Below are 12,786 nucleotides of genomic sequence, written 5' to 3' on the forward strand. Positions count from 1 at the left end.
GGTACATAAGGAAAAAGAGAAATAGGGAAGAAGCACCACTTCATGATGATTGCCACCATGCACAAAGTGACTCTGCTATGGCATGCAGACACAGAGCAAGCAACAAACAACAATGGCTAGGCAGCTTACGTGGGCTGCCAGGAAGTGTTGAATGCATACAAAACATAAAGGAAACAAGTCACTATTGTAGTATCTGACAAAATTCGATGATCAGCCTTGATGGTATGTGTACTTCCTTTCTGTCCCCATCATTTTTAACACTTAACAGCTGTTACTGTTTCAGTAACCATGTAAATAAGACAAAGTGGTAGTAATAAAACAACATGCTAGGCACTGTTGCGACGTGCTAATGGATTAGTGAATATTTTGAAATTCATTCCCAATGACATAGAGATGTTTGCGCCAACAAGCTAACTTGGCGAGAACAAAAGATGCGCGTTTCAGAAGTCAATCAGCACACCCCATCAGTTCAAAAGTATTTTTTTTCTAAGCTCATGCTTCATAGAAAGTGCCTCAAGTGAGTCTTTCTTCAACTACCTCTGAATTATCTTCTGAGCAACCCCATAAAGTAGACTTCAGGCCACAAATGGATATGCAAGCCTGAAGTAAACAAACTTGAATGGCCACCTAAAGACAAAAGTACTCTGTACAGTCTTCTGATAAATAGAGAGTTTTAAGTTAGGGGACACAAGCGGCTTGCGTACACAAGAACTAGGGGCGACGATACAGCGCAAGCGCACTACCGTCGACCCTAGTACTTGTGTACTCAAGCAGCTTGCATCCCCTAACCTAAAGCTCTCCAATATGGCAAGTTGGCCAGGCTGGTAGAGCTGCAGGGTCACAAATAAACTTTCTTGAGAGGAATCTGCAAGCTAGTTGGTTGGATGTTCTTGAATGAACAGCAGCATACTTAATGAGACATACACATACATTAAAACACAGATACACAGGCACTGAACTACAAGTTGTAGTTCAGCACCTGTGTGTCTGTGTTTTAATGTTTGTCTATGCCTCATTAGGCACGCTGCCATTCAATCACAAAAAAACATCACGAAAATGAACATGGACACAGTGAAGAAAGAGAAACCGACAAACACTGCCCTTTTCTTCACTGTTCCCGTCCCTATTTCAGCACCGTTTTTCCTGTTCTCTTCTGTGCACCGTTATTCTGACACTCTTGCCACTCCCCAGTGGCTCGTTGTAATGGCTCACACCTAAAAAATGCATTCTCTAGTTGGGAGGTACCAAAATATCACCCTCAGATAGAGAGAGAATCAACTTTTATTGAGCCCTTAGTAAAGGTTGGTGCGTGCTGACGGGGTGGAACCTTCTTCTCAGGTCCCATATGCGTCCAGCAGTTCCTGGCCCCTAGCTGCCAGCGCGAGCTGGGTCGGTAAGTCGGGGCTGGACAACAAGGTCTGCCATCACTCGGGGGGGTTGGGGCTGGGGAGGGTGGGGGGTAGGGATGGTGGGGGGTTCTTGAGCTTAGTGCACTCAGCAAGAATGTGTGCCAGAGTGCCTTCTGATCGTCTGCAAAACGGGCATGAAGTGTCATGCTCTGTTGGGAACATCTTGTGCAAGAGCACGGGATGCACTAGCGACATCGCTTGCGTGCGTCGCACGATCGTTTGCTGCCTTCGGCTGAGTTGCGGATGCGGATGGGAAAGCCTACCTCTGCCACTTCTGTACATTTGGGTGATGTCTTTGTAATTTATCACGGGGTGCAGTAGCCCTGGCTCGTCCTCGACCCGGATTGACAGTTCTCAGGCATAGTGGTCGGCGAGTGCGTTGCCTTCCACTTGCGAGTGAGCTGGGACCCACACGAGCTCAACGACCCGTCCCGGTGATTTGCGTTTGGTGAGGATCGCTAGTGCCGCGGGAGAGATGTTCCCCTTGCGGTAGCTTGCGTAGGCGGTCTTGGAGTCTGTGGCCACGGTCCTCACTCCCGGTTGTGCAAGGGCCACGGCCACTTCTTCTGCTTCGGCTGTATTCGTCGTCCGTATCAACGCACCTGTGACCAGTTTATCGATGGTGGTAACGACCGCCATTGCTCTGATGCCGTGCTTTTGAAGCGAGGCGTCTGCGTACAGAACCTCGGGGTCCTCTCCCAGCTGTCGAGCCAGTGCGCTGGCCCACGCAGAGCGTCTCTAGTCATTCCTCCCCAGCTACATGTTCCGGGGGATGGGCTTGGTCTTAATAATGTCACTCCACGTTGCGGGGAGCGGCTCCTTTGTCGGTTGCTGTTCAATTTGCCATCCTATCTTGCATGGGACGGCCCGGCCGTGCTCTGTCCGGCTCAGCCTGACTCTGGTGGGATAGGTGTGCTTCCACCAGCTCTTCCACCGTGTTGTGGGCACCCATGCCCAGCAGCTTCTGCATTGGCGAGTAGACTGGGATGCTCATGGCGAGCTTGACTGCTTTCCTTATCGTCGTATTCAGCATCTCGCGGTTCACCTTCGTAAGCTGGAGGTACGGGGCGGAGTACGTTACGCGTGACACGACGAATGCCTGCACCAGGTGCAGTGCGTATTATTCTTTGATCCCTCTGTTCCGGTTGGTGACTCTCCGGATCATGCTGAGGACCTGCTCTGATGTGGTCTTGATTTTGTTGACGGCTGCGTGCACCATGCCGTCGCTGTGCAACAGCAGGCATAGTATCCGGATCTGCTGCATTGGCTTGATTTCTGTGCCTCAGCAATGGCTCACACTCCCATAAGCAAGCAAAGATGCAATAGCTCATACCCCTTTTAAGGCGGAGGCTACAAGCGCTCAGTAAATTGAAGCAAACAGTGCACATATTCATTGAAATCACTCATACAACACACAGAACAGCATACGTTTCAATAAAGAACAAGCTCAAAACAAGCATCCGAACAACCAATAAAGTATTGCATACACCCCTCAGAACTATGCTATGGCCAAGGATGCTCGCCAAGCAAGAAACTTTCTTTTTTCCTCTGCACCTTTTGCCATAGTAGGAAAGCCAACTGGCTAACTTTTGCTGCAACAGCAGCACCTAATGAGCTGAGATATGGGTCAGCAAGTGTAACATGTAACACAGCCAGGCCACCATGCCACCTTAGTGGATCCAAATCATGTGCATGCACGCGTGTCACCACCCACACTGAAGCTCGTGACAATCCACCCTTTTCATTTTCCTGTGCTGCCCTCTGCCACACGCCGCTGGAAACGTTTTGGAAGGGTGCCAGGGCTTTCGACAATTGATTAGTGTACCTGCACTTATGTTGAGTGCGTGCCAGTTTTGCGTTTCGTGGATCGTGAGTCATTATTAATGGCTTCTCCGGGACAGAATGTCATTCCTGGAAGCCATGAAGCACTCTATGACTACTGCGTGAGCAGGCCTGATTGCACTGTCATGCAAACAGTGCGGCCTATAAAGGCACGCTGAGTTCCCTTTGCCGACATGGATGCCTTGGAGTTTGTTATCGCCGATTTCTGCACATTCGAGCTCGCTTTTTGTATTCTTTCTAAACATTATTCAGACATTTCGCATTTTTAAGAAGTGTTCGAGTGCAGCCTTCCGCACCGAATTTATCAAAGCGGTGTGCTTGTTTACATCGACATCTACAGACACAGATCGTCGTTAGCATCAAGTATTGTGGAAAAGGTGCATCGCTGATATGAAATAATGTCAAAACGTAGGAAAACATACATATATGCGCATATGTGCCACGTTGTTCCACCCTGAGACGAGTCAAGATGAGCGGCCAAACAGCTTAAACAACAGTAACTGTGATTCATATGACATATTACGGGCTTGTTTATTTATTTTGGATTCTCGCTTTCTTTAACTCCGTCACACTTACAGTTTGCACGTGCTATAAAACATTATTAGAGAAAACTGTGCTCGCATAAATGAAGTGCTCATTTTTAGGCCATTTTGTTCTTTCGCGAAAAAGCGGATACCATCATGGACACAGTTGGTATAACTGAGCAAAACGGTTGTTTAGACTGCTGTATACTGAATGTACCATCTCTTGTTTCCTGTTTGACGCAGAGCTAAATAGTACATCTCTGAATTGAGAAATGTGTCAGCATAACAACACGTACAGACCCACCGATCTGCGTAGCAAATGCGACCGGCAGCCAGGCATGGTGACATACAGATGTTGGCACAGTGCTGCGTCGCCGCTTGCCGCTTATTGTGTACGCGTCGTTTGAAGTGAATTGCAGTTGATTTCTAATCGCTAAGGACAGAACTGAACTATGAAATCAGTTTCCTTTTTCCTAATTGCTTACATTTGAGTTCAGGTCCACCGGTAGCGGGCGCACGAACTCGACGACTCAGGCTTGATCTTCACTGAACAGGATCAACATCAAACTTCATGTGCACGGCTTGTGCATTTCAGCTTCTTTTGACACACTGTTAGCACGATTAATTATATATACAAGCGAAGGCGCTGCCGCTATTGCGATGTCAGTTCAATGGCCGATTGCGCAGGGTTCGGTCGAACGATGGTCGGCACACTGATTTTGTCGGTGTCGTGGCGCCTTAAGCGAGTATGTGAAGTCAGGCACGCGTTACCACCACCAGCAAGTGAGGACAGACGCTGCAAGAAGACTTCATCAGCAACGTGATGTTTTTAAGTGTCGCCAAAGTGTAACGCATGAGTTTTTCGTTAAATTTGCTAGCCATCAATGAAAGGCGGCAACTATATGGTTCACGGTGCAGTTCGAACCACTCGGACCTGGCCACTGTCTGTGTAAAAGTGGAGTTGCGGTCTTACGCTAGGCACGTTTTCAGCACGGCAACGACATCGAGCTACCAGTGGAGTTTCAATGCGGTACATGGCACGAGTGTTTGCAGCAACGTGCGTCCGAGCGCTTTCTTTTTCTTTTTCGGGGGACTTTCCGGCGCACTGCGACGCACGCAACCCTTCCTAAACATTTTGCAACTAGTACACTAGGGCAGGGCGCATGCGCTGTTGCGCCATGGAAAAGGCGGATAGAGGGACTGTTCCATGTGCCAGCTTCAAGATGGTGTAATTAGTTAAACAAGTGTGCCATAATATGTTTCTCTACAAGCATTCACACCAATATGGCCAAGGATGGTCTGAGCATGCATTTGTTGCCCAGGTGTTTCATGCGAGATGTGAGGAAGCACACCACTGTGTCCCTTTTAACCTTGTACTGTCTCGTCTTGCCTGTTCACAACAGGCATTCTGTTGACAAATGCTTGGATCTATTTCCACTTTTACTATTGTACTACTATTTCCAAGTAGGAGTGGCCTGTGTGTGTAAATTGTTGGTATTTCTTATTCCTTTCATGGAGCTCACCATGTTAGCCCTACTAATGTGAAGCTTGATGTCACTAATTCATGTTAAGTTCCTCTCTCAAATACATTAACGGGTTAAATCCTTCATTAGAGGAGCCAACCAATGCTACAGAGCCGAGTGCATTGGCATTTATTTTCACTTGTGAATGGCATTGCGTATACTGGAGAATACAAATCAGTTTTGTTCAACCTTCTTCCCCTTCGATTCTTATTTTTTTGCTTGTAAGAAATAAAGACATTTGGTGTTCAATTGGATCATCATCATCATCGTCATCGTCATCGTCATCATCATCATCATCAGCCTAGTTACGCCCACTGCAGGGCAAAGGCCTCTCCCATACTTCTCCAACTACCTCGGTCATGTACTAATTGTGGCCATGTTGTCCCTGCAAACGTCTTAATGTCATCCGCCCACCTAACTTTCTGCCGCCCCCTGCTACGCTTCCCTTCCATTGGAATCCAGTCCGTAACCCTTAATGACCATCGGTTATCTTCCCTCCTCATTACATGTCTGGCCCATGCCCATTTCTTTTTCTTGATTGGATAATATCTATTTTCTTGATCAATTGGATAATAAACATCAAATGATTTTTCAGACATGGGCAGTCAAAGTGAGAATCTGCAAATCAGCAGAAATAAATAGAATCCAGTAACAAGTCAATCAGAATCAGATAGAAGTAATGCAGCTGTCATAAGTAACAAGCAAAAATACAAGCATAAAGCAGGTATCAAGCCCAGCTCATAATGTTCTAGCACAGCCACCTCACGAAAACACAGAAGGTGCGGGCCTGCCGAGTTACACCGCAAACAATGGGTGATCTAAAGCTTTCTCTTAATGGGGCCTTTTCATAAGAACAGCCAATAGTATTGATGGGTCAAGCTGCTTTCAATGATGCTGCATGACAGCATTGAGGAAGCGAGAGCAAGCGATTTTCTTGCTGTGCTTGACAGGAGACTAAATCCCATGCTACATGCGGTGCAGTAATATTTGGCTCACATGTCCACAGGAGGCTACTGCACAGATCGGCAACTTTTTCTTACCATGCTCAAAAAGTGTTTCACGGCCCTTTAAGACCATTAGACATAACTGTCAATCACAACATCAGATATCTGTTTCTTAAGACAACAAATCTTATTTATGTCTATGGTAGTGTGCTTCTGTTTTAAAAACAACTTTTGCTATTTATTTTCCTTTTTAGTGTTTAAATACCGTAGTTACTTGCATATTGAATGGACTTTTTTTTCCTGAAAGATATGCGTAAAGTTGGAGGTGCGTTCATTATACAAGACAAAATTTTCAGCATTTTTTTTAAATTTTCAGCATTTTTTTTTTTTTGCGGCCACTTTTAAAGAAGTCGGTTTCACCTGAAATGCGAACCATCGATTGTGATAGCAAATGTGTAGATAGCTACACGAAGTAAGGATAGTAGTTCTTTGACTGTATTAACTTGCAAACATTCACTTCGACGACGATGGCAAAAATACGGCTGGAGCATCTATATATAATTGCTATCGCAATAGAGTAGGAGGCACAATACAATTTGGCATCCGACATGGCGCAGGACAAAATCGTACCCGCCGGACACCATATCAGACGCCTAATCATACCGTGTGTCTCCTACTTCATGGCAGCCAGTTTAGGGTGCGATAATTATGCGAGAAAAAGAAAGAAGAATGTACTTTATTGGAAAATGGGGGCTGCATTCGTCATGCGGGTGACTTCATTATGCGAGCAAATATGGTACTCTCCATGTTATTCTCACAGCTGTTTTAGTTTCACAAAAGACCTTGGTTTTGCTCTTTTTTCAGTGCCCTGTTTCCTGCCAATTGTTGTAAGCTCTGAAAAATGTTGCCCGACAATATATTTCATGCCTCTGACACATCACAACAGCCTAAGCACAAATTAAGTCTGGCAATGTTGCTGAACCTGACATATATGATAACCGCAGGTCCCAGTAGAGTCTTTGACTATGAAACCTCTTTTTGTATTTCAGATCTATCAAAACACTTAACCACTTTGAAGCAATACACTTTGAAACTTTGAAACCATGTGTGCACAATGCACACAACTGAAGTGCCAATGGTTTTCGCACCAAAAAGTATTGTGCACCAACCGATTGCAGTGTATTGGTACGATTGCCACCACATGTACTAAGATACGAAATAAAATGTGTTTGCGAGTGATGATAAAATAATTTTATCCTTGCATTTCCCAATAGACAAGTCAGACCAACAATTCTCTAAAGCTTTTTTCAAATATTCACGCTCAATTCAATTAAAGAATTTAATCATTCATGCTCACCATTTACGCACACTGGCAGTTGCAACTTAAACCAGGCCACAAGAAAGTCATGTACTTCCACAGTAAAGTCGCCACACTCCTGCCACACTTCTATTACAACAACCACATTGTCAAACAAAAGGCCAAGCTAGTCAACATGGTCATGGTGGTGGCAAATAAAAGGACACAGACAAGGCACAAGCAGAACATGTGCGGTACAATTTCATGTGTGATCTGTCACACGACCTGTCATACCAACAGCTGCATCCAACAAGTTCCATCAAGTTCCCAAAGATTTAAGCAGTTAAACAGCCATCTTGAAGCCCTGTTATGTATGATATCTGACATCGCATGGTACCACACCCCTATCACACACATGACACAAATAATGACACAGCACACTTGTCCTTCCAGCTCATTCTTGCCTTGTCACACTGTACAGCTAAACCTCATAACAAAAACTTAGTAAAGGACTAATATATAATGAAGTAATTGTAGTTCTCCTTAAAGTTCCCATAGGAATCCATACAGTTCAAGTTCTGTTTTAACAAAGCAGAAGTTACCTTTACATGGATATAAAAAAAAACTTTTTTTAGTCAAGAATGATTTCCTGATCACCTTGTGCTGATTAGTTGGAAATACGGCAGTGTGCGACGCTTCTTGTAATCACCTGAATTGGCAGTTCAAAACTCTTATGAGTTACCCGCTACCTAGCAATCCACTAAGCAGGCCACCGCCCTGCTGAGTCGGCAGTAACATGCGCACTCTATCGCTGCCGCATCGCACCATGCTCAGCCAATAACCCCAGCTCCCACTCTCTCCTGCACACTGATGCACAGTGCACCTTGACTGAAGAAGCACAAGGCTTGCTGTATGAAGAAACATGCAATATACACAATGTCAGCTAACTGCAGCCACAATAAGCTGCTACACATGTGCAGCCAGGGTGCTATAGTTTATAATAGTCTATTTATTTTAGATTCCTTTCATCCTTCATCACTGGCTCTGACAAAGCCGCATTGCCATTACTGGCGGGATCAGGCACTAGGCAAGACCATAAGAGTAGAAAATGAAATTAATTGTTACAAATTACAACTACTGCTCACATTGTCAGTGGTCACTAGGCTTATCAGCATTTCTTGAATGTGCCAACAGAGTACTAGGCTCTGATTCAATGCAACACCTGCCACTGCACGTCAATGTAAAGGAAACCTTTCTTGTTGCACGGTGACAAGCGTTGCACAAAACCATGCTTGCAGCTCACCTCGTCACACTCACGAAGCACTAGGACCTTTGATGGCACAACTCAATTGTGCACGACTGCCTAGATTGATTAGCATTGACAACTGCATTAGAGAAAGTAGACTCGCTGACAAAGACTCAGCAGAAAACAACCTTTAGCGGCCCTTTGATGGTGTGCCACGGGCATTTGCAACAGCACACTTTTGCCTTTCCTGGCTGCAAATGTCAACCATGAGGGTGGATACGCGATATAGTGAAGTAAATGCGGCTCCCCTTCAACTCTGTTATCTTTAAGTTTTACTGTAGTACCATGAAGATATTTAACTCGCCCAGCTCAAGATCCTTCTGTAGTAAAGATGACTGGTACTCACTTGGCAGGTGGAATGCCGTACTTCTTACCCAGGTCTAACCGCACCCTCTCGCCAACGTGTGTGTAGATGACTACAAACGTTTGAAACGCCGCATCGCGCACCTGGAGCAAGAGTGTGAGAAAGAAATTTTGCCCAATGTTTTTTCTCTATCACAAATCACAAAAAAGCACACATTTTTTTCTTCAGCACAGACTGAGCACTGAGGACTCTTGCCAAAAGCACAGAAACGCCAAAATTGTAGCAAGCTTATATTAAAATATGGGACCAGTTTGCAGTGAGGATTTTCTAATTAATATAACACTTTTTCTGTTAGAAATGCTGTCCTTATCGGTGCAACATTACCAAAACAGCCTGCTCGAAAGTGGCCTTTTCTGCTATTATTCTGCTCTATCAGTTCTTCCTTGGGTGTCCCAACTCTTCCTCTGCCCTGCCTTCTACAGGGGAGAAAGCATTCCTGCAGAAACTATTTGCATAGTTCCCTTTTTCCAAGCATCAGGTGCTTCAAGTTATAAATTAAATTGGCCCTATACTGCCATATGCTAGTCTCCTGGTTAAGCAAGGTGCTAGAGCTACTGCTAACGAGAAAATCAGTAAACATGGGTTCTATTCCAAAACAAAGACAAACTTTTCTTTGAGGACACCAAAATGTGACCCTTTGTATGTTTTGCTACAGTAAGGTGAACATTCTTTTTCCTCCTCTGAAAATTGTTAATGCCACTCAGATTTCTGCAAATCTCACTTGAACAATAGTAGTTTAAAAACCTCCATTCATGCACAATTTGGTTCACCTAATTCAGTCACCACAACAAAGGACAACACACTGTCAACAACTTGGCCAGCATAAGTAAAGGCAACAAAAGGTGCACGGCGCAAGAGCACCGTTTAATGTCAGTAACTTGAGCTGGAAGTGAATCAGGCTATTCGCAATAGCTGCACTAAAGCGCTGTCCAAATAATATTATCTCAAAATTCTAGTCTGGGCTCTTCCCCTTGCTGTACCATTATTGTTTACGTTTACTGGTATGTGCTACTGGCATCAAATGTCAACAGGGTGCAGTACCTACAACAATCCTGAATATTTAAGCAGCCTGGGCATGCAGCCCCAAATTCAGATTTGGAGCCAACATTAGTCTTGGCTACCGAAAAAAACATGTAAGCGCAGCACCTGGAGAAAAAAAATTTTATAGTCACGCTCAACATTACAAAGCTGCACAATGAGTTCGTCAACATGCACCCAAATCATGGTACCCAAGTGTTTTGCATATTGTCCCCATCGGAATGCAGCCACCGCGGATGGGAATCAAACCCATGACCTCGTGCTCAGCAGCACAACACCATAGCCAGTATAGAATACAGCTTTCTCATGGGACCCGTGCCCCACAAACTTACGGCAATGACAATACAGAAAGGCCAGAATTAAAAATAAACAGCATGAAACAAAGGCGAACACCCCTTGTGCATAATTGCTACTTCTAAGTGCAATGCAGAATCTTGGCATAATCTCTAGATATGCTTCAGGCCTAAAACTCAGTGCCTTTGAACAAATCACACCAATACAATGTCGCACACAAGGGGCAAATGTGAAAAGAAATCTCTCTATGATGTAGTTTTTCTCCTGCTCAGATAGCATTCCTAACTGCCTCTACGTAACCTCTATGTACCCTTCACAGGAGTTTCAGGAGATGGGAACTTCTATTGCAAGGCACTGCACTATTGTTTTTGGCTGTGTTATTACTGCCCACATTTGACCATCATGGTCTAGCGTGTTCCGTTTGTAATAACACTGTGAACCCCCATGGGATTTTCTATGACAAATAACAAAGTGCTTTGATCTTGATGTCAGAATAAAAATGGAAGACATCACCAGTAGCAACTGAGGAGGTTGGTACCGTACACTTTTCATTGCCTGCTTCGTGCTATTCCCAACATACACGTGCAATCAAATAATCTGCACCTTTATTTATTCTGTGTACCACTTTCTTTTGAACACTGTACTGTAAGCCTAGCTTACATAGTAGTTTCCAGTAGTGGTTGCAAAGACAATATCCTTTATAATGTACCTGTGAGTTGGGGTCTCCAAGCAGCTTAGCAATTAGCGGCATAAACTTCATCAAAGACAGGTTCTGGGGGCCATACCTACATAAAAACAGAGGAAAAAAAGACATGACCAATACTTTACAAGTAACAACTAGAACACGCATCAAAACTAATACAGTAGAACCCACTTATAACAATATTCGAGTGCCACGAAAATTCCATTCTTATAATTGAGTTGCATGAAAAAAAATGGGTGATGGCATAGCTGTTCCAAGAAAACTATAACAGCGGGGAGGCCAGTTCTCCCCACCACCTCCCTCCATCCTGCTTATGATTGTGTGAACTCGTTTAACTGCTTAACTCTCCTTTCTGCGCGCTCCGATCGTGTGTTGTTAACAAGCCACGGCTGACAGTGTTCAAGAATGGCACTGCCATAACAAATGCAAAGAGGGGTCACAGACAGCAAGTGACATACATACTAAGGTTTATTAGAGCGTAACCTAAGACAAGGACAACAGAAGGTACAAAACGACGACACGGCGCTGACTCTCAACGGATATTTTATTGAAGATATGTCTAACGTATATATAGGTGCCATTTGATAACCATGACATGCACAAGATACGGAGATGTGTTGAGGCAACTGTGGCAAACTGACGCATAATCAAAATTGACATAGGTAACGCAGTTGAGAGAGTCAGTGCCGTGTCATCGTTTTGTACCTTCTGTTGTCCTTGTCTTAGGTTGCGCAGTAACAAACCTTAGTATGAATCCCAACCAACTGGCTCAACTTGCCATTCCGATGCAGCAAGTGACATACAAGCTCCGCTAAGGCATCGCTTTGGTGGCCCCAAAAGGCGCCTTTTAAAGAATGCGGGAATGTTGCCGCGGTAGCATCTCAGCTTGAGAAATCCAGAGCAAAGGCTGGGATGAGATCGCCACAAGCATCTCGCCACGTGCTTCCAGCGGAAAGTCCCTCACGAAAACAAGCCCCTGAGGGACTGTATCATCTACAGGGCCTCCCACGGGAACAATGCTGAGGCAGCGTGCCCTACCACGTCAGCGCTGCCATCGTGGCTGTCACTGTTGCTATCCGACGCAAGCATGTTTGCGACAATGGCCTCATCGGTTTAAGCACTCCATTTCCAAATCTATAGCTGTGCGATTTCTTTTCACTGGCAATGGCGTGCATTGCCGATAATGAGCAGACAGATCAGCCATCTTTCGTTTCGGCGGCGAGTCAAACAAGGCTGAGAAACCGCATGACCAGGAATCTGGAACGAGCAATCTGGGAGCAGCACCGGCAGCATTGTCAGTGCAGTGGCACAATCCATTCACGTTTCGGAGGGTGGCACGGTACAGAGCTATGGGTGCAGCCCATTCGTGTTCGAAGGGGTGGAAGGGCGACGAGAGAGATGTACACGAGGCTGGTGTGCATCTCTCATAGAGAAGCAAGCGGCAGCAATTGGGATAGCGGGCGATCGTGCAGCGGCTCACAGTTCACTTTTTCTTTTTTCTTTTCGAGGATTTCGCATTCCATTACCTTTCAGCATGGACAC

General features: G+C 45.1%; 1 protein-coding gene across 5 annotated transcripts in view; it reads right to left on the reverse strand.

Moving 5' to 3' along the window:
• The window catches only part of chb (chromosome bows), a 217,347-nt gene that overhangs the window by 184,435 nt on the left and 20,126 nt on the right, over window positions 1–12,786 (reverse strand). For all 5 annotated transcript variants that reach the window (XR_011894844.1, XM_050179158.2, XM_050179159.2 and 2 more), the window contains exons 7-8: window positions 11,251–11,326; window positions 9,192–9,292 (exon numbers count right to left, since the gene is read on the reverse strand). Coding sequence is in view for 4 of the 5 variants with exons in the window: in XM_050179158.2 (XP_050035115.1) it covers window positions 9,192–9,292; window positions 11,251–11,326 (177 nt within the window). In the remaining variant the exon portion in view is untranslated. The remainder of the gene's footprint in view (window positions 1–9,191; window positions 9,293–11,250; window positions 11,327–12,786) is intronic.

Source organism: Dermacentor andersoni, chromosome 5 (assembly GCF_023375885.2).
Source record: "Dermacentor andersoni chromosome 5, qqDerAnde1_hic_scaffold, whole genome shotgun sequence".
NCBI classification, from domain to species: Eukaryota; Metazoa; Arthropoda; class Arachnida; order Ixodida; family Ixodidae; genus Dermacentor; species Dermacentor andersoni.